This window comes from Osmerus eperlanus, chromosome 16, assembly GCF_963692335.1.
Source record: "Osmerus eperlanus chromosome 16, fOsmEpe2.1, whole genome shotgun sequence".
In the NCBI taxonomy this organism is placed as follows: domain Eukaryota; kingdom Metazoa; phylum Chordata; class Actinopteri; order Osmeriformes; family Osmeridae; genus Osmerus; species Osmerus eperlanus.
The window spans coordinates 12,016,051-12,036,688 of NC_085033.1; the positions used below are offsets into that span (position 1 = coordinate 12,016,051).

The 20,638-nt window shown below is 48.4% G+C and overlaps 4 protein-coding genes across 6 annotated transcripts; all 4 read left to right on the forward strand.

Annotated features, from left to right (window-relative positions):
* Window positions 1-390: 390 nt before the first annotated feature.
* On the forward strand, window positions 391-9,647 carry pask (PAS domain containing serine/threonine kinase). Of its 3 annotated transcripts, XM_062481406.1 has the most exons (23): window positions 392-473; window positions 613-773; window positions 946-1,158; window positions 1,373-1,584; window positions 1,692-1,862; window positions 1,964-2,104; window positions 2,215-2,349; window positions 2,572-2,836; window positions 3,031-3,212; window positions 3,586-3,724; window positions 3,993-4,097; window positions 4,293-4,464; window positions 4,594-4,781; window positions 4,871-5,006; window positions 5,566-6,155; window positions 6,297-6,442; window positions 6,915-7,082; window positions 7,288-7,413; window positions 7,603-7,737; window positions 7,910-8,109; window positions 8,278-8,411; window positions 8,583-8,732; window positions 8,918-9,647. In XM_062481406.1, the coding sequence occupies exons 3-23, from the start codon at window positions 957-959 to the stop codon at window positions 9,082-9,084; spliced, it is 3,864 nt and encodes a 1,287-aa protein (XP_062337390.1). In that variant the 5' UTR covers window positions 392-473; window positions 613-773; window positions 946-956; the 3' UTR covers window positions 9,085-9,647. The 3 variants fall into 3 exon arrangements, with proteins under 3 accessions (XP_062337392.1, XP_062337390.1, XP_062337391.1); XM_062481407.1 differs by having other exon boundaries at window positions 392-773; window positions 3,034-3,212; XM_062481408.1 differs by lacking the exon at window positions 3,993-4,097 and having other exon boundaries at window positions 391-773.
* Window positions 9,648-9,703: 56 nt separating this feature from the next.
* Window positions 9,704-11,459, forward strand: mterf4 (mitochondrial transcription termination factor 4). The gene is made up of 4 exons (XM_062481409.1): window positions 9,704-9,786; window positions 10,047-10,455; window positions 10,539-10,723; window positions 10,937-11,459. The coding sequence occupies exons 1-4, from the start codon at window positions 9,760-9,762 to the stop codon at window positions 11,309-11,311; spliced, it is 996 nt and encodes a 331-aa protein (XP_062337393.1). The 5' UTR covers window positions 9,704-9,759; the 3' UTR covers window positions 11,312-11,459.
* Window positions 11,460-12,999: 1,540 nt separating this feature from the next.
* On the forward strand, window positions 13,000-15,589 carry LOC134036480 (probable G-protein coupled receptor 148). Its single transcript, XM_062481460.1, has 2 exons — window positions 13,000-13,642; window positions 14,235-15,589. Exons 1-2 carry the CDS (start codon window positions 13,562-13,564, stop codon window positions 15,336-15,338), a joined length of 1,185 nt encoding a protein of 394 aa, XP_062337444.1. The 5' UTR covers window positions 13,000-13,561; the 3' UTR covers window positions 15,339-15,589.
* Window positions 15,590-15,984: 395 nt separating this feature from the next.
* Window positions 15,985-18,323, forward strand: LOC134036575 (probable G-protein coupled receptor 148). Its single transcript, XM_062481574.1, has 4 exons — window positions 15,985-16,313; window positions 16,443-16,703; window positions 17,260-17,422; window positions 17,928-18,323. The coding sequence occupies exons 1-4, from the start codon at window positions 15,985-15,987 to the stop codon at window positions 18,321-18,323; spliced, it is 1,149 nt and encodes a 382-aa protein (XP_062337558.1).
* The last annotated feature ends 2,315 nt before the right edge of the window (window positions 18,324-20,638 follow it).

The following is a 20,638-nucleotide window of genomic DNA, read 5'->3' on the forward strand; positions in this document are numbered from 1 at the left end:
TTTGCTCCTTTTCTTTGGCCTCGAATTCTTTTGGCTCAAATTATTTTTTTTATTATCCGATTTTTTTGGCAACAAATGTTTTAGCAAAATATTTTTTGGCCACAATTGTTTTAGCAAAATATTTTTGGGCCACAATTTTTTTAGCAAAATATTTTTTGGCCTCAATTTTTTTCGGCCGTTTTTTCGGCAACTTTTTTGGCCTCGAACTTTTAGTATGTATTCTCTAAATAAAATAATCACTCCCAAGTCGTACAGTAACCCTTATTCTCTATCATCTCATATAAATATTTAATATCATTACCATTCATTCAATCATACTCATTTTCCTGACTCCTCCTACAACGTCGATAAGATAGCCCGATTGGTTGATTCCTCCTAGTTTCTTTGAAAGCGCCCGCGTACCTTGAGTGATCCCCGCGTTTTGTAAAGTATCCTAGCAAACTAGCCTAATGCTCCCAGTCGGATTTCAAGAAGTAAGGCTAGCTTGTGATGTGCTCGCCAAAATTAGATACATTCATTGTCCGATTAGAGTACCTGCCTTCCAAAGCATAGCCTGCAAGATACTAAGTCTTCAAGTTACCTACGGTAACCTTTCCCGTCTCCTCCTCCTAGCAACCACCAGCACCAACCAACTCGCGAGCGAAGACAATAACAAAAGCTCTAGCTTGCTAGTAGAACTAGAGCAGGGCTAGTCCAACAGCCTGCCGTTTTAGCTGATAAGCAAGAAAGACATAAGAAACTTTTCACGCCCAACTAATTAGGGAGTCAAAAGGGTGAGTGTTTGAGAACTGTGTTGACTTTGTGAACGTTTACAAGAAATTAATGGTCGTTGGGAGTAGCGAGTTCTCTACTGTAGCTAGCTACTGTAGCCTAGCTGCAGTATACGGTGCTTTTCTATTTGATACTATATACAGTACTGTATTGACCTATTTCTTTCACTACTAGAGCCCACAACCATGTCATTGTGGGCTGAGGCTCCTTTTGCAGAGCTCGGAAACATCCATCTGAAAGAGGACAGCGTGTGCGGGGCCCCAGACTCGCTGGACATGCTGAAGAATGACTTTGATTTAAATAAGTCCTATCCTTCTGCCCAGCGTGCTTTTCACAGGAAAGGTCAGCTGTCTCTGCAGCACTGGCATTACCCTGGGTCATTGACGGGTGAGTGTGTGTGTAGCTAGCTAGCTAGCTATGCATAAAACAACTTGTCTATTAAAAACATACTCTCTTTATTCATCAGTATGATGAAGCTTAGGGTTTGTACTTTAGATTGTTATTCACTTACCGCTACCTTGTTTAAACAAAGCAACGGCCATAGAGATTAGCTTCTTCCGTGCTTTCGTATTAACCAGCGTCCACCCTTTTTCCACGACAGGCGGCTATGTGAACTCTGGTAGTTCTGTCGCAACAAGAGACATCCAGATGTCCTGTCTTCATGGCTCCCAGTCCCACACACGGCCTGGCTCCCTGCCTCACCTGTCAGCTCTGTCAGACACAGACACCCTGCTCAGCAAGCTCACCTGTGGAGCCCCTGCTTCCCACAACCCCAACAAGGCAGTTCTCACCGTGCACCTCAGGACAGAAGAGGTAGAATGGAACTAGGAGGACTTCTATCCTTATAAGTCCGACTTCCATCTCCATAAGAACAATTGACGTGCAGTTCTTGAGAAATGTTTTTTCTCTGGCCCTTGCAGATAACAGCTGCCAATAAACTGGCTTGCCAGCTGTTTGATTGCTGCAGCAGTGAGTTGATTGGGCAAAAGCTGTCCTATGTCCTGAAGAAAACCAATCAGATCCTGGAAGAAGCTCTAAATGAAGAGTACCTACAAGCAGATGGACATATTGCTGTCGTAACCGGAAAAGTGGTAGGAGACATGTTTCTCAGTAGATTATTTGCATTCATGCACATGGTTAACATCTCTTAAATCCAGTGTGGAACTTTGAGTGACCCTCCTCTGTCCTACAGATGGATGCGGTGAGCCTGTGTGGTGCCGAGGTGCCCGTGTCAGTGTGGACCCTGATGCCCTCAGGGGAGGGAGGGCAGCACTGCCAGGTCTTGATGGAGCGGGTTCAGAGGATAGCAGCCCAAGTCTCTTTCTCGCAGGAAGTAAGCAGCCTAATGGGATTGTCTTATGTACCCGACCCTGTAGAAACCAACATGCCATCGGCTGACAGCTTCCCAATTCTAACTGTCAGTGCCGCTGTGTTCATTTTCAGGGCAGCATCCTCGGCTGTGACCAGGCATTCGCCCATCTCCATGGTTACCACCAGGCCGGGGAGTTGACGGGGCTGTCTATTAGTGATCTGATGCCCTCTCTGCGGATGCCCCTCCACAGCCAAGCTCTGCCCAAGGTAAACCCTCCTGCACACCAGGGTCTTTTTCTGGGCTTTTGTATTCGCTGCCAGCATCTTGACGCCCACACGTGCTACGATGTGCAGGGCTGGAGTCTCTGGTAGTATGAGGACAGCCTGATCGACCCGGTCACAGAATACACCATTTCCCTGAATCTGCTGCTGTATGTAAGAGCATGCCTCATCAGGGATGCGCATGAACTCCGCTCTCTGCCCTCCTAGACGCTGCGGCTCCAGAGAGTGTGCGGTAGAAGCAGGGAGGGCACCTCCTTCCCCCTGTGTATCAAGCTCCAGGGGGCTGTGGTGTGTAGGCGAGCCCAGCCTCAGGGCCTCGGGTCCGGCCGTGCCGAGCTGACCTGGAGCCCCGAAGGAGCGGCCGGCCAGGGGAGCCCGCCGGGGCCTCCTCTCACCTCCCCGGGGTGTCGAGCGCCCGAGCCCTCCCAGTCTGAGCTCCATGAACAGACACAGTCACAGGACACGTCCTCTGGTACAGTCTCGGCAAAAATAACATCAGCCATGTGGGTTTTCCAGTGTCGTTGTAAACAAAGTTTAACTTGTAAACAAGTTTGCGCACTGCAGAATATTGACATTTGTCTATGTCAAATCTGTAGAGATCCATTATACATGTTCTCTCTCTCTCTGTGTGTCTGTCCCTCTCTCTGCCTGCGTCTGTCGTGTCAGTAGGGAAAGCGGACGGCGTCCTCCTGTCCCCAGGCTCTGCCCTGATTTATTCGGGGACAGTGTGGGTGTTTGCTCCTGTCAGCGGCCTCCTCACCCTGCACCCCGACGGCTCCCTCCTCAGCATCCACCGCCTCCTGGCTCTCAGCCTGTTTGGCTACAGCACGGCCGAGCTCACGGGGAAGGTAAGACGGGGAGATTCCCAAGTCCTGACAGATCTGGCATCATGTCAGGGGGGTCAGATGGCTGAGCGGTTAGGGAATCGGGCTACCTATCATAAGGTTGCCGGTTCGATTTCCGGCCGTGCCAAAATGACGTTGTGTCCTTGGGCAAGGCACTTCACCCTACTTGCCTCGGGGGAATGTCCCTGTACTTACTGTAAGTCGCTCTGGATAAGAGCGTCTGCTAAATGACTACATGTAAATGTACTGTCCCTGTAGATCCAATCGACAGGAAAATAGTTTTAAAGCTAATCCGGTTCTGTTGAATGACGTGCTCCTCGTTGGCCCTTGTTTGAGCTGGTTTCCAGACTGCTCTTGTCTGACTTGTGCCCTACAGACTGTCACCTTCCTGATGCCTGCCTTCTATGACTGGATGTGCAGCTTGGAGAGGAGAGACATGCCCCTCCCCCTCGCCCGTTCCCCAGGAGACGGGCTGCTCCTGACACGCTCCTCTCATCCCTCCAGCTGGGACACGGGTACACAGGGTTTCCTAAGCTAACAATGTCATGGATTCCGTTGGGCAGGTACAGGGGTGATTTGAACCTGTGACCTCTTGATCAAATGCTCTCCCACTGAGCTATACCCATCCCCCACCCCCATAATAGTAGTAAAACTGTTAAAACATCGCCTCAAGTCTGAACCTCTAGTCCAGCTGGACTGTAGCCTATTAGGAGTCATGGGGTTAGATTTCTGCATGCTGCCTGCATAGTGATCTCTCTCTCTCTCTTTCTGTGGCCCTTACAGACCGCTGTAGATCCTCTGGTAGTCCTAACCCTGGCACTAGCTGCATGGTGCCCCAGTCCTGTCAGTCTGCTCTCTCTGGCAGACACAAGCCCCAGGACAGGAAAGGTTAGCACCTGCTGACAGGATATTCAGGACCTGCTTGCTTATCTCTCATCCCTTCTCATCTACTCTGCTACCTCTCAGTGCCTGGGTGTTGATTGTTTTCATAATCAGGGATGTGGCGTGCAATGGGCCTCGTGAACCAGTTGTAAACCGCCAGTTTGGTTTTTCCTTTGCCTGTGTCTGTGTGTGTGTGTTCAGACCCCTCGTCCCTGCTGGCTGGGGACATGGCCATGGTCCTGCAGGCCTGGCAGACCCCGGGCTCCTCCGCCAGGGGCAGGATCTTCACAGGGACCAGCGCCAGGCTGGAGCAGCAGGGCAGCGCCCCCTCCACCCTGCACCCACCCGCAGTCACGTCCACCCCCACGGTCAGGTCAGTGGACCCTCGTCTCAGACTCAGCGTCTGAGCTCGTACCTGGGGTAGGTAGGCTATAGCTCAGTGGTGGAGCATTTGACTGCAGATCAAGAGTTCGCAGGACGATTGTATAGTCTCTCCCCCCAGGGTGGAGGACACTTTGGAGCTGACAGGGGAGGTAGGAGACAGCACCGATGTCCTCCTGCAGACCTTCGCCCTGGTGGAGTACCCCGAGGGGCTCACCATCTGCCTCCCTTCTCCAACCCAGCCTTCCAACCCCGGACAGCAGCCCTGCGACACCGAGGGGACAGACTCTCAACAGGCTCTCAATGGAGGTCAACATTAGATTGTCGTAAATGGATGATCTGTTGCTATGCCGATGAAAGACGGTATTGGAAGTAAACACAAGTTCTTCTTCCTCCAGCCCCTCATCCAGGTAGCCTGGATGCCTGTGGTCCTGCCAGGCCAGGGTGCTCCAACCACCCAGAGAAGGAGAACCAGCGGACGGACCTCTCCGTCCTCCAGGACTCCAGCTTTGAAGTCATCTCCCTGGGGAGCAGGTGAGGGGATCGTCCTCTGTTGAGGATACACTGACAGTATCCTGATCTCATGTTATTCATCAGAGTGTCTCATCAGGGAGGAACTTCCTGTCAGGCCACCTGGTCAGTGCGTCAGCTGTGCTTTCGCCTCATGAGTCCATTCCGTCTGATTTGTAGAGGTTGAGAAATGTTGTTCTTTTTATATTGTGCCTAGTAAAATATACTTCCTTCACTCTAAACGTCAAAATACTGTTAGAGCTATGCACTTCTGACCCTTGATTTGGCTACACTTTCTAAATTCACTATTTACATTTTACATTTACATTTAGTCATTTAGCAGACGCTCTTATCCAGAGTGACTTACAGTAAGTACAGGGACATTCCCCCGAGGCAAGTAGGGTGAAGTGCCTTGCCCAAGGACACAACATCATTTTGCACGGCTGGGAATCCAACTGGCAACCTTCAGATTACTAGCCCGATTCCCTAACCACTCAGCCACCCTTTTGTATGTCGCTTTGAACAAAAAGCTTCTTGATAAAAAAACTAAAAAACAGTAGACGATCACACAATGTGGTTCCAGGTCCTCCTCTGGGTTCTGTGAGAAGTGGGCGGGTCAGGGCGGGTCGGGACCCGACCGCCTGGAGGAATCTGCAGCGGTGTTGGACTCTGCCAGCTGTTTCGTGGACCTGACCACCAATGGGGACCAGGTGACCCGGGCCATGGCTGACCTGGACCTCAGCTGCAGCGTGGAGCTCCCCCGGGGGGAGGAGCCCGCTGACCTGCTGTCCCACACCTCCTGTGACACGGCCGAGCTCCTGCGCACCCCTTCCCCGTACGTGGTAGAGTCCGACCAGGAAGCGGAGTCTCCCAGTAAGAAGGGTGCTGAGGTCAGGAACAGTCCATCGCTGGAACGGGAGGGGGGGAGGAGTGAGAATCGTCAGGAGTCGGAGCAGAATCAGTGGGGAGCTTTCACTGAGATGAACCAGGCCCAGACCCAGGAGTTCACAAGTCAGATGAATCTGGGGATGCAGTCAGAAATGGATGCTCCCAGCACTTCCACCCCTAAGAAGCCCCAGCTGAATGGACACACAGACTCCCCAGCCCCCAAGCAGCACATCCGGGAGGGCAGATACCAGGGCAACGGCTACCACAGGGATGGCTCCAGAATAGGTTGGTACTGATTTTCAGATTCGTTCCAAAAGGGCAGACTTGGTCTTCCTAAACAACAGCTCAGTTTCGAGCTGTCCTGATCTCTGCCTACTGGCTGATGTCTTGTTTGATGAGCTGTCCTCTCCCCTGCCTTGTGTCCAGAGGTGCAGTGTGAGGTGTGCAGGGCAGAGCTGCCTGAGGGCCGCACGGTCTTCTGTGTGTGGCTGAGCCACCAGGAGGCGCTGTTGCAGATGGAGCCCTCCAACATGGCCTCCCAGCCGGACTCCTCAGCTCTGAGCCTGGGGGAGGTGAGCGCCAACACTCATCCACCACGCAGCCCGGGTCACAACACTCATCCACCACGCAGCCCGGGTCACAACACTCATCCACCACGCAGCCCGGGTCACAACACTCATCCACCACGCAGCCCGGGTCACAACACTCATCCACCACGCAGCCCGGGTCACAACACTCATCCACCACGCAGCCCGGGTCACAACACTCATCCTAACAACAACAACAACAAAAAAACATTTGTTGGTATTTATTTTTATGGGTCACAGACTCTTGTCCATTCAAAACTTTTAATCTTGTCGTTAAAGGTTAGTGGACGTTAACGAGTGTCGGTTATCGGTAAAAAAAAAGATAATTAAATGAGCATCCCTAATCCAAAGCGACATACAAATCCAGCGTGTGTGGTGAGGGCATCTCCATGTGGTGCTGACTCAGGGTTGCTCTCACCCCTTCCTGTGTGGACCGGTTTGTCTGTTTTCTACTCAGGCGACGTGCGAGACGAGCCGCGGGGACGCCTTGCGCTCCACGGTGGACCTGGAGCAGTCGCGGGCCTGCAACGGCCAGTTTGACGAGGAGTACCACCCCATCCGAGCTGTGGGCAAAGGGGCCTTCGGGTTCGTGTGGCAGGCCTGCAGGCGCTCGGACGGACAGGAGGTTAGACCGGAATCCCTTTTCTCTGTACAGACAGGTAGCACTCATGTGAAAGGGGGAGTCACTGGTGGACTGAAGCAAGCAGTTTTCTACTGTTTGGTGAATGTTATGTTGGTGTGTTTGTGCTTTTCTGAATGGTAGTTGTTGTTTAAGCATGGGCTGGTTTTCATGGAGGAATGGCATAACGTGTGTGTGTGTGTATTCACAGGTGGTGGTGAAGTTCATCCGGAAGGCCAGGGTTGTGAGTGAATGCTGGGTGGACGACCCCATGCTGGGACGAGTCAGCCAGGAGATAGCCATCCTAACACGTCTACAACACCCCAACATCGTCAAGGTAACGCGACGCCCCAACATCGCCACGGTAACGACCTAGCGTTGCTGCTACACTTGACCTGACGCGTTTCATATCTGCACGCATAGCGTGCCTGTGAAAGGAAAGGTCATCGCCAGCCCCTCCCATCAGTAGCGTGGAGATGGAAGCCCACAGGTCTGGGTGCTCACATGTCCGTTCGTCCCTGTGCAGGTGCTGGAGGTGTTTGAGAACGAGGGCTTCTTCCAGATGGTGATGGAGAAGCATGGCGAGGGTCTCGACCTGTTTGAGTTCATCGACAAGCAGCCCAGACTGGACGAGGTCCTAGCCAGCTACATCTTCAGACAGGTGAGAAACCGGCGCTGTCGGAACACCCTTTTACACTGACATACAGCCCCGTCTCTAGGGCCTCAAAAGAAACATTTCCTCAGGCACAATTGGGTAAAAAAAAAACACAAAAAAACATTACTTTTCTTAAAGAAACAATTCTCTTTTGTCCGTCTCTCCCGCTGGTTGTCAGTTGGTGGCAGCTGTGGCCTACCTGAGGAACAAAGCCATCCTGCACCGTGACATCAAGGATGAGAACATCATCATAGACACGTGCTTCCACGTCAGGCTCATAGACTTTGGCTCCGCCGCCATGCTGAGTCCGGGGAAACTCTTCTACACCTTCTGTGGTACCCTGGAGTACTGCTCCCCCGAGGTGTTGCAGGGGAACCCGTAAGCACTCGCCCCACACACACACACCCACACTCGCTCGCCATCACTCAGTCACTTGGCTGTATCGCTCACTTTCTCACTCTGTCACTCTATTCTACATCCTCTCTCTCTCGCACAGTCTCTCTGTATTTCTGTAACCCTGTCCTGTGTCCGTGTGCCCCTGTGTAGCTACGAGGGGCCAGAGTTGGAGCTGTGGTCTCTGGGGGTGCTGCTGTACACGCTTCTGTTCAGTGAGAACCCCTTCTGTGGCATGGAGGAAATCCTGGAGGCCCACCTCAGACCCCCCTTCCCCCTCTCACCAGGTACAGTCCAACGTATCCACACATTATAAACCCCTGAGTTGCTCTCCCAGATAACCTGCATTATACCCTACTAATGTTCCCTTCTCAGGGAGTCTAGTTCCCTTTGGCAGCTTATTTTTGGTCGTTTCGTCTTCTGTTGACTGGTGTCTTGTCTGTCCTCCTGTGCTCCAGAACTGCATGGTGTCCTGTCAGGCCTGCTGCATCCAGCGCCCGACCAGAGGATGACCCTGGCCCAGCTGCTGCTCCAGCCCTGGGTCCGCCAGCCCATCTCCCTGGCCGAGTACAGCTGGAGCGAGGTGGTGCCTGGGGCCCACAGCCAGGGTGAGTGGAGGACAGACGCCCACTAGTGCTCAGTGACCCATAGTGTGTAGTAGATTGCTCTATATAGTTTAGTCACGTTGCAATAAACAGAGTGTGGTGGTGTTCTGTCTTCTCAGACTGAGACTGATGAATAGAAGGCATGATGACAGTAAGCTGAATGATTATTTGACCTTGGTCTATTACAGTGTCTCTACAGCAGCACATGCTCAGTCCTGGAGGATTCCTCGGGGACGGTTTGTACCCGGACGTAGGGGATGAGTCACTCCCCGATGAGGAGGAGGAAGATGAGGAGGAGAAGGCGTCCATGTTTGCCTTAGAAACGGAGCTCATGAAGTACCTCTCTGACGACTGAGAAACTGAACTACAGTGGTGGCTTCAAAGTCTTGGAAACCAAAAGGAATTATAGATTTTCACCACCAAAATCAAATAGCGTACTGGTAATATGAGTACGATTATTTGGCCATGGAGCAGGACAATATTAAGTAAGTAAATGCTACCAAAGAGAAGACAAACAAAAAAAGTTACATTTACATGAAGGATTGGATAACTACAGTAGATTCATTAGTATGTATGTTTAAACATGTTATAATGTCATTAGAATCATACATATTATGGTTTAAAACATCTAAAATGCCAAGTAAAAATGGTAAAAGAAGCTTCATATAGGGACCATGTGGAAATAAAACTGGGTTATTATGCTTAAAAATTAACTAAAACTAAAACCTGAATGACTTGTTACCTGAATAAGATCTTCCTGGTGCTTTTCACCCCAGGACCTATACACGCCTGTTATTTAGAATGAAGTTGATACAAATGCTAATGTAATGGCTTTAGTTAGGTTTTTATCACATTGTAAATATGTTTGCAATATTTTAATATGTATTTAATTCACCCGAATAAATGCTTTTATCATAATCCTTGGTGTCTTGTGGTCTTATAATAAATGTGTATACAATTGTAAACGTAGCTCGGAACTATTTCTTGGAATACGTAGGAGACCGTGAACATATTTTGAGGACGGACAAGCATGAGCGCTCACATCGTTAGTCGGCAGGTAAACTACCGTGTTATTTTCAAATTTAACACTTGTAATTAGTCATGTAAAATTCAGCTCACTACCCTCACTACATCTACTATTGTACAATTGACAATAACCAATATTTAAGTAATTTTAAGCGTTTGCGATGCTTACCAAGGTCAATACATTGCTAGTTGAGTTGCAAGGTAATGTCGCCCCTAACAGTAAGTAGAAAAAAGTATTTTTTCCTGACCTAATAATCGTTGTTTTGCACTTTCTTTTTCATTAACATGTAGCTTCTCAGATGGACTCTTCGATGTGCAAACCGCTCTATATTGAATCAAAAAGGACTTGTGCGGAATGCACTTCCTACGTCCTCCCGAGTCCTGTCTTCCAACCACTACCAGACAGGTGTTCAGCCCAACGCAGACACGTCTAATCTTAAAACGGGCAAAGAGTTAACCCTTCGGTCACTACTTGATATGGGTTTCACAGATACCCAGGCAGAGCAGGTTTGCGATGCTGTAACCAAGAGTCGTGGGCATTCTGACACTGCCCTATCAACTCTCACGACACTGTTCGTACTCGGCCTCAACCCTTCCAGTGTGCTGAAGGTTTTGGAGAAATGTCCAGATCTTTACAGAGTGAAGGGAGCACAGTTCAATCAGCGCATTAGCAACCTGAGGAAACTAGGTTTGCTTGAAGGTGAGGGTGTTCATTTTTACATTACAGATATGAACATAAACGGCTGTTACTACCCCTAAATTTCCTCTCAAACCCTCTCACAGGCAGTATGCAGAGGGTAGTGAGTTACTACCCCCAGATCCTGACCTTTCCCATGAAGAGGATCAACAATGTGGTGCGCTTTCTCAGAGAAAGGTGCCTTTTCACTTTCCCGCAGGCCACAGACATCCTGAGGGACTCACCAGCCGTGGTGGAGGAGGACCTGGGCCCGCTGGAGTACAAGTTCCAGGTTATACCTCATCTCAATGACCATTATATAGCCTACAGTGTGTCTATGGCTGGTTTACTATTTAGATATAGCCGTGACCTAGGTTGTGTATCCAAATAATTGACTTCATGATATCTCTACCAGACATACAATAACAAATATCTTGGTTAATTGTTGTCCATAGTAATGTCAACTATAGTGCTTGACCTAACGCTAGCCCCCCTTTCCCTGCAGTATGTCTACTTCCGCATGGGGGTCAAGCAGGCAGAGATGGTGAGGTCCAAGCTCTTCCGGGTGCCCTTGGAGGAAGTACGCTGCAGGCACTGCTTCCTGGAGAGGCGGGGTCTGTACCAGACTCCTGACAAGAAGGGCCAGACACTCATCCTCAACCCCAAACTCAACGACATCCTCGGCGTCAACGAGGAGACCTACCTTGCTGAAGTTGCCATGGCCACACAGGAGGAGTACAGCATATTCCGGAAGCTGATGGAGAAAGAGTGGCAGGAGGAGGAAGGGCAGGAGAGGGACATGATGTCTGGAGGTGATGAAGAGGACGATGATGAGGAGGAAGGAGAAATCGATGGATACCAGAAAAGGAGGAAGAGATGAGGCTGAGGATATGGACTTGCAGTTCATGTGTTTCAAGTTGATGTTGTTGCTTATAAGTAAATCATTAAAAAACAACAAAAATAAGCCCCATAGTTGTCTATGAAAACTGTTTTTTTTATGATATAATCTGTGACTGCACTAAAGAATTTTTTGTTCTGTGGTATGGGATTGTCAAAGTTTATGGACAAACAAGACCTTATAGTGTAACGTTAAATAGGGCATGTTCTTGTAACGTGCGTAACGGGATGGCAGCCCCTTTCCTCTGCCCATCACTCTGCCCATCACTGCCCATCACTCTGCCCATCACTCTGCCCATCACTGCCCATCACTCTGCCCATCACTCTGCCCATCACTGCCCATCACTCTGCCCATCACTCTGCCCATCACTGCCCATCACTCTGCCCATCACTGCCCATCACTCTGCCCATCACTGCCCATCACTCTGCCCATCACTGCCCATCACACTGCCCATCACTCTGCCCATCACTGCCCATCACTCTGCCCATCACTCTGCCCATCACTGCCCATCACTCTGCCCATCACTGCCCATCACTCTGCCCATCACTCTGCCCATCACTGCCCATCACTCTGCCCATCACTGCCCATCACTCTGCCCATCACTGCCCATCACTCTGCCCATCACTCTGCCCATCACTGCCCATCACTGCCCATCACTCTGCCCATCACTCTGCCCATCACTCTACCCATCACTCTCCCATCACTCATAAATCACTCATAAATATTAGGGAAGCAAACACTCTAGACATTTTTAAAAGACAGCTTAAAACCTACCTTTTTACCGAAGCATTTAAGTAATTTGATCTCAAAAGGGTTTTCCTACTTTTATTAGTTATATTATTGTAGAATCTTGGTTTAGTAAATTTGGGTCATTATTTGACTTGCTATTTTTACTTTGTCTAGGTCAGAGTTGGCAAACTCTGATAGCGTACAAGAACTCTGGTCGCGTGAAGTATTTAAACAAATATGTAAAACAATCTGTATTCTTGATCTGAGGCAAAGGATCTGTTAACAGAGAATACGGCCCATACTCTTGACCTGGGGAAAGTATCTGTTAACAGAGTGTATGGTTTTATATATACAGACCAGGGGTGAACCAAATGTATATGTTACTTTTAAGATGCATGTTTAAAGTTGTTTTCTCTCTTGAACAGAGATCTTATTGGGATTTTTATTTTTGTTTGAATTGTTTATCACTTGTATTATTGTTTTTATTGATTTTATGTAAAGCACCTTGAGCTACAATTCTTGTATGAAATGTGCTATATAAATAAAGTCTTACTTACTTACTCACTTACTCTGCCCATCACTCTGCCCATCACTGCCCATCACTCTGCCCATCACTCTGCCCATCACTGCCCATCACTCTGCCCATCACTCTGCCCATCACTGCCCATCACTCTGCCCATCACTCTGCCCATCACTGCCCATCACTGCCCATCACTCTGCCCATCACTGCCCATCACTGCCCATCATTCTGCCCATCATTCTGCCCATCACTCTGCCCATCACTCTGCCCATCACTGCCCATCACTCTGCCCATCACTCTGCCCATCACTCTGCCCATCACTCTGCCCATCACTGCCCATCACTCTGCCCATCACTGCCCATCACTCTGCCCATCACTCTGCCCATCACTGCCCATCACTCTGCCCATCGCTTACCTGCCTTAGCATACAAGCTGCTTAGACAGGATGGTAATGTTGGGTTGAGTGAACACTGTACAAAAAGACTGATAAAGGTGAACATGGACTTGGCACATCTTAGTCACTGGTGTCAATATGAAATGAGATGTACGTCAACTAAACTGCCATGACTCACACCTAAAGTGTTGGTATTGTTGTTGAAAGCAGAGACTGGGTAGTATTTCAATCAGGAAATGTGTCCTTTCCCTTTAGGGTTTGATTCCTTTGTGTTTTAATGGAGAGGACGGGTGGATAGAGAGAAAATGGTTAAAAATCAAGATAAGAAACAAGCCCTGGGGTAGGCACCTAGGAATTCATTATTCAGGCACACATCAATGAAGGGGAGTGAATGAGAACTGATGTGTGAACTACCGCCTGAATTGATATTCAGCCAGTGCTTCTATGGGATGGCTAAGTGGCTATAGCTTTCCACATCCCTGCGTTATCAGCTATGAGTCAACACATAGTACATCTGCTGATAAACCTAGCAGAGGAGCATCAGGAAGACATAGCTGCCATTGATTTATAAAAGCATGAAGGCTAATGGATGCTCGCCCCAAACGCTGTGGATATTGGATATGAAACCCCTGACTTTCATTTGTTGCTTGAGGAGATTTCATTACCTTTGGTAAATCGATAGTTTTTGTCCGTGGTTGTGTCTGTGCTAATAGTTGTTACTATGTAAACGTGAGTATTTTGGCTGGTACAGGTTTGCAGGTTTAGAGGGAATAACAGCTGGTGTTAATAAGACAACAGTTCAATTACATATTTAAATACTTGACTGTTTTGAAAGATACTGGTATTATTTAATTAGACTACTTTAACATTAGTTCAATTAAAGTTTTTGTGAATGTAGTCAGTTCCACTTTGCTGTCATGTGTTATACAAATTAGGCAAAACCAAAGTTATTAGGCAAAGTAGCCCTTCACGTGAGAAGGGCGTTATACAAATTATTTGATTTGAATAATAAGTACACAGGGACTGAAGTCCATAGAAGACTGGTTGTTATTAGAGATATTTTCCATAGAAAAAGCACCCTTCAATGTTCGTCACACTCATTACACTAAAACTAGTCAGTTATGGTTGCTGTGTGAATTGAAAGTCTGTATAATGCAGATAAGAGCCCGTTCATTGAGATAAGCTCCTTCAACACAACACCACTGTTTGTTTTAATAAGTCTGTTTTTGATATCTGAGATACCCTTCTGTCTTGAACCCCAGGAAAGCAGTGGTCAATGTGAATCGTACCATCTGGGTACAACACCTCAGCACACACACACCAGCAAACAGTCCTGCTCTGTAAAAGGAGAAATCAAAAGCACTTTCTCCAACATCATCACTCAGTCAACACACAGACTTGCCCTTCCTGTCAACATGGGCAACATGCGCAATGTCTCAGAGGAGTGGTTCCAGAGTCTGCACAGCTGGCACCTGGACTTGTTCTTCATCCCCACCACCCTCCTCACCATCGTCACCCTACTGGCCAACCCCGTCCTGCTAGCGTGCATCCTGCTCAGCCACACCCTGTGCCAGGAGACCCGCTACCTCCTCGTGGCCAACACCCTGGCCGCCGATATCATCTTCCTCCTGCTCAACCTCACCACCGTGGTCTGCAACGCCCTGAGCGTGGAGATGCTGCGGCTGCTCTGCGACTTGGTGTCCGCGGCGACGGTCACGGCCTACTGCTGCGCCATCCTCACTGTCACCCTCATGGTGGCCGACACGTACGTGGCGGTCCGCTGGCCGCTTCACTACCACGACCTGCTCCCGCTGGCCCGCGCCAGGCGCATCCTGGCCGGGGTGTGGGTGGGGGCGGCCATGTACCCGCTGTCCCAGGTCATCCTGATGGAGGTGATGGGGGACAACGTGCGTCAGAGGCCCGCCATGTGCCTGGTCCTCATCTCCCTGGGAACCATGGGGGGGAACACCATAATCGGGGTCCATTTGTACTTTGCCACCGGCGTTTTCCTGTGCAGCTTTTTGATCCTGTACTGCTACATCCGCCTCTACATGGTGACCAAGACCCAGGGGATCTGGCAGAGCCGCTACTCCCGAGCCCGGGTCACCCTGCTGGCCCACGGGGTTCTGCTCCTGCTCTACTTCGGACCGGGCCTGGTGTTCACCGTGGAGCTCTTCCTGTTGAGTAACGAGCGCGTGAGCCTGGACGTGCGGGTGTGGCTCAACACGGTCAACATGTGCGTGTTGACGCTGCTACCCCGACTGTGCGCCCCCTTCCTGTACGGTATGAGGTACAGGGAGATCTCGGACACTATGCTGCACCTGCTGCATCGATGCTGGAGGCCCAGTCAGGTCACCGGGGTCTAGACACACACACACACACACCTGCTGCTGCTGCTGGAGAGGGCATTCAATAAAGGCATCAGAGCTACATGAAATGAAGACATTGATATATTATGTGAAAGACCAATTGTCTTAAATGTATTAAAAGTTGTTTAATTCAAAGTATTTACCCCAATCGTGTATTCAGTCACAGTCCCTCATACATATTTATACCCAATGTGACTCGATTTCTGTTTCTGTCCAGAAATGAACAAAATATTTCAAAAATGATTAAACATTCTTGAAGAATATTGCATTTCCTTTTTCATGATGTCTCTATCCCAAGCCATAGTTTTGTATTGTGAGTCTCCGGATGTAAACGATAAAGGGGCCATAAAGAAACTGTGTCAGGTCGACTCACTTTATATCATCAACATGTTCTACTTGTGCCATCGCCTGTTTCAAACCAAACAGAAATATTTGAGTCTGTTTCATACACTGTTCCTCATTTTGTGACAAATAACATTACGTAACGTTACGAAGCCTCAGCCACCCTGAGCATGGTGTTTATGGCCATTAGCCACCTAGACCTTGTTTGACCACAGACAGGTGTCCAAGGAAACCATTACCTAATGCACCACTGGATGATAGGAGACACCAACAGGACACACACCCCCTCGCCTCATTCCCAATGTCAGAATCGTCCAAGCCTGCCATGGAGAACGGTGGTGTTGACGAGGCGTTGTCCTCGATGATGGGGAAGGAGAGGAACTTGGTGCTGTCTGTCCTGTGTACCTTCGGGAGCTGGTACAACAGGTCGGGAAGCGCTGAGAGACACTATCACACCTTTAGTCACACCAACTCCTCAGACCGGCTGGAGAGGCAGAGGGAGCACTTTGCCAGAGAGTGGAACATCTTCCTGCCTCCTCGCCACACCAGGGCGGTGAAGGTTTGTCCCATCCTGGCCTTCATAGCCGCCTTGCTGGTTGTCCCTGTCATCCTGGGTAAGATCTTGACCAGGTGAGTACTCCCCCAGGCATGCAGTCCACCACCTCCCTGGTGGTTACCTTGTCCAAAGTCCAAGGTAACTATCTCTCCTCAGTCTTTCTTCTTCCTCTTCCCCCTCTTTCCCTCCCCCCCCCCCCCCAGCCCCAGAATGCGCCAGGAGACCCGCTACCTCCTGCTGGCCAACTCGTTGCTTAGCGACATGCTGTTTTTGTCTGTGTACATGCTGAACTCCTGTGTGATTGCGGCGGGTGTGCTGATGTCTCAGTGGACCTGCGCTACCATTCTCTTCCTGATGGGGGCGTTATACAGTGTGGGAATCCTCAGCACCATGGCTATGGTCCTGGACACTTTGCTGGCTGTTCTAGTGCCGCTTCGGTACCTAGCCTTGTGGCCCGTGTCAAGGTAATTTAGCAGATATTATAAGGATTTTTTGCCTGTTTGAAGTCCATGATCTTTTGTTCAAAATGTTCTCTCTGCATTTTCCTCTCCATGTATCTTTGTCTTTCCAACTCTGGCTATGCCTTTCTGTCTCTCTCTCTCTCTCTCTCTCTCTCTCTCTCTCTCTCTCTCTCTCTCTCTCTCTCTCTCTCTCTCACTCACTCTCTCTCTCTTCTCTCTCTCCTTCCCTCTCTCACTCCCTTCCTTATTCTCTCCCTTTCTTTCCCTCCATCTCTCTCTCCTCCCTCCATCTCTCTCTCCTCTCTCTCTCTCTCTCTCTCTCACTCTCTCTCTCTCCTTCCCTCTCTCACTCCCTTCCTTATTCTCTCCCTTTCTTTCCCTCCATCTCTCTCTCCTCCCTCCCTCCATCTCTCTCTCTCTCTCTCTCTCTCTCACTCTCTCTCTCTCCTTCCCTCTCTCACTCCCTTCCTTATTCTCTCCCTTTCTTTCCCTCCATCTCTCTCTCCTCCCTCCATCTCTCTCTCCTCTCTCTCTCTCCTCTCTCTCTCTCTCTCTGCAGGACGAGGCAGGTCGTGGTGTGCATCTGGGCTGTGTCGGTGTTGTTCCCAGCAGCCTCGGTGGGGGTGTATGTGTGGTACCACTCCACAACCCCCTGCTCCCACCACATCTGCTCTCTGCCCCTGCTGCTGGTCCTCACCGTCAGCCACTCCACACCCCTGCAGGTACCCAGCCGGCCAATCAACCTGTCACCTCATCAGCCAAATGAATCGATCGGTCGATCAGGAAAACTAATGATCTACAACCCTGTTTCTGGAGAGCTGGCCTCCTGCAGAGTTTTTGCTCCAACCCCCAACTGATATTTGGATTCTTCTTATCAAACAGCTAATTAGAGAGCTTGATTCGAGTTGGAGCGTAAGCAAGGAAGGATGGCTGTCCAGAAACAGGTTCGGAGGGATCTGAAAACGCATTTGATCAAGGCAAGATAATTACTGCCATAATTCCAACGGCAGGAGCATGTTATTCAACAAGAGCTCATTCAGATCCATGGTGTTGTCTGATTCTTCTACTTGTGTGTACTTTGTAACAATCTTCACCCGACACTTAGCTATTTATATTACAGCACTTTGGTTAACATTGTAAACATTTGAGACGTGCTTTATACTCAAACGTGATGGCTGCATTGTTATATCCCCTATCCCCACTCCTGTGGTCTGGTTGGGTTCCCAGGCCTCAATGCTCCTGACAGTGACGATCATCCTGCTGATCCTGTTCCTGGCCTTCTCTGGATACCTGGCCCTCTACTGCCACACGCACATGTCTGGGGTCTGGAGGGGGGAGCGCTCCAACCGAGCCAAGGGCACCTTCCTCATCCACTACCTCCACCTCTTCCTCTCCTTCTGCCCGATGCTGGTGCTGGTCATCGAGCTGCTCATCTACTCCTTCCACAGCCCCCTGGACCTGCAGGCCGATCTCTGGGTGTCCCTGGTGGTGTGTAACGTGCTGCTGGTTCTGCCCAAAGCCCTGGCGCCGTACCTGTATGGCCTGCGCTACAGAGACCTGCGGGCCCCGCTGCACGCCTTCTACAGCCTGAGGAGACCCACCAGCATCACCCCCATTGTGTGACCGGGATGCCGATGGAACCACACCATCAAGGAACTATCGTTTAATAAAGAACTTAATTGTGGATCATCATCATGGAGAGGACAGCAGTGCGTGTGTATGTGTGTGTGTATGTGTGTGTGTATGTGTGTGTGTATGTGTGTGTGTATGTGTGTGTGTATGTGTGTGTGTATGTGTGTGTGTATGTGTGTGTGTATGTGTGTGTGGTGGTTAATGTGTACGTAATTGAATTGCTTGGGTGTACTAAAGTTTCCACTAGAGGGTACTGTTGATTAAAGCAGGCCTAGGCTTATATTATGTTCTGAGACTTGGCTCCACTAACTTGGAAATTCACAACAAACTGTGGAAAAGGGTCAAAGAGGATGTGGCAAGGCAGTTCACAGAATTAAGGAAGTTGCTGTCTGAATTACCCGTAAATTGTGACGTCGTTGTACCTCTTCCCTCACCTGAAAGAGGACCGTGTGCAGCATGTTATTGTTCCATCCACGTGCTCTATATCAAATTACGTTCCCTTTGTTTACCACTTTTAAAGCGGAATAGCCTACTTTTTTTTATTATTTGGGTATTGCGCTATCACGTGTCTGGATAAACAAACTGACAGATGGGTGATAGAAGGAACGATAGTGCTGTGGTTTACCCATAGTTGTTCAACGATGTTTTGTAAATAATTTAACTTTTCCAGCATCAATTGGACATATGGGCCATGCCAAAGTTTTTTATTTTTTTATTTAAACTATACACTCATACTCACTCAAAAATACGTTGCCCTATTAGGCAACATTTTACTTTACGGCAAATATCCAGATTATTACACAATCTGATTTAGGAGTTTTATGGTTGACCGTTTTTTGTCCTAAAAGCTGTTTTGTTTGCAAACAAAGAATAGCCACGTGGAGGACATGCGCATCTTGGGACGTGTTGTTTTTTCCCCATCCAGAAATAAGGACTTCCCTCTCACACGAAATACACTACCCATGATCCTCCTACGTCTCCAGCTGATTTGGAACAGTATGTTTTTTTTAAGGATGTGACATATAGCCCAACTCTGTTCTATGTTTACAGCTCAGTACTGTTTCTTTGTCTCTGCCATCATAACGAGTCACAATGTCTGGTGCATGATTTATATAATTTAGTTCACTTCTTTAAGAAGTTTAGCTTGTAGGCTACAGTATAGTCGTTATTTTCAGGGAACACTTTACTTTTCTTTTTTGTGTGCTTTTTATCCAATACAAACTAGCCTACTTGGATTGTTTTGTTCGGGAACTTCTGTATAAGGTATGATTCTGTCAATATTGTTTTTACTGTCTAGACTGGAGAAATGTATCAGACGTTCATGTCCAAGTTAATTTCAATTACATATTGATTACTCCTCAAATGTATTTATATAAATAGTATATCTACATTATTTGCATACATCTGCAAGTCGTTGTCTGCATGCTACTTATGCTACTGCTGCAGCGTTGCTACCTTAGATTAAAATAAACAAAAACAAAAATAGAAACGTTTACTCCAAAAATTGCCATGGGAACATGTGTTTATTATAGTGCGCTTGGTTAAAATCTATTATAACTGTGAGCTATCAGATTACAAGATTGCATCAAATAATGGTATTATAGAGACAGTAAAATGCATGAAGTAATATGAATAAGATGTAAAGGGTAGGATGAGGGAAATTGCGTGTCAGGGAGCACTGGCAAAACCTGTCCTCATTATTTCTGCCTGAGTCCACCGACGCACTGACACGAAAACACAAGCAAATAGGTGTGTTTTGTTTGCGATAATGGGTACGTTATACCGAGGTCCACGTTATTAATAACTCGGCTGAATATGACTTCACGTCATCTTTTTAGCACTGCAGACTGGTGCAAGTAGGATCCTGTTCCGTGACTATTGTCCACAAGAATCCTACATCCATGCATGGATACGCGCGCAAACAGTCACTTATTCATGTTTTACACGCAAATTGTCAGACTGATATACTATTACAAGTGTATGTAATGAAAATAACAATAGGTAACATTGTGTTGTTTTAGTGTCTTTGCTCTCAAGTCATAAAACAATAGGCCTACATGTATCATATAAAATTAGTCTCTATTTTATGGAGAGTAATCAAAGAAAACTTGAGAAAGAGGGACGCTGCGGTAATGCGAATTAATCTGTTTGGCAGTCAAAAGCGATCATTGTTGTTCAGTCTTCAAACATCGCGGTTGAGAACATGGTATTATTGCGCTCTTTCTTTACAGTCCTAACTTGCCTTTCTAAAAAAAAACTGATTGACATGTGGATTGTCCTTGCCAATGTTGCCTAACTCATCTCCA

Excerpts from the sequence above, each read along its gene's own strand:
- pask (XM_062481406.1), top strand. The coding sequence starts at position 957 with ATGTCATTGTGGGCTGAGGCTCCTTTTGCAGAGCTCGGAAACATCCAT. Across the intron at positions 3,213-3,585 it reads CGGCCGAGCTCACGGGGAAG|ACTGTCACCTTCCTGATGCC; the intron begins GTAAGACGGGGA and ends TGTGCCCTACAG. Across the intron at positions 4,782-4,870 it reads TCAACAGGCTCTCAATGGAG|CCCCTCATCCAGGTAGCCTG; the intron begins GTCAACATTAGA and ends TTCTTCCTCCAG.
- mterf4 (XM_062481409.1), top strand. The coding sequence starts at position 9,760 with ATGAGCGCTCACATCGTTAGTCGGCAG. Across the intron at positions 10,456-10,538 it reads GAAACTAGGTTTGCTTGAAG|GCAGTATGCAGAGGGTAGTG; the intron begins GTGAGGGTGTTC and ends ACCCTCTCACAG. Across the intron at positions 10,724-10,936 it reads CGCTGGAGTACAAGTTCCAG|TATGTCTACTTCCGCATGGG; the intron begins GTTATACCTCAT and ends CTTTCCCTGCAG.
- LOC134036480 (XM_062481460.1), top strand. The coding sequence starts at position 13,562 with ATGCTCGCCCCAAACGCTGTGGATATTGGATATGAAACCCCTGACTTT. Across the intron at positions 13,643-14,234 it reads AGGAGATTTCATTACCTTTG|GAAAGCAGTGGTCAATGTGA; the intron begins GTAAATCGATAG and ends CTTGAACCCCAG.
- LOC134036575 (XM_062481574.1), top strand. The coding sequence starts at position 15,985 with ATGTCAGAATCGTCCAAGCCTGCCATGGAGAACGGTGGTGTTGACGAG. Across the intron at positions 16,314-16,442 it reads CTGGGTAAGATCTTGACCAG|CCCCAGAATGCGCCAGGAGA; the intron begins GTGAGTACTCCC and ends CCCCCCCCCCAG. Across the intron at positions 17,423-17,927 it reads GCCACTCCACACCCCTGCAG|GCCTCAATGCTCCTGACAGT; the intron begins GTACCCAGCCGG and ends TTGGGTTCCCAG.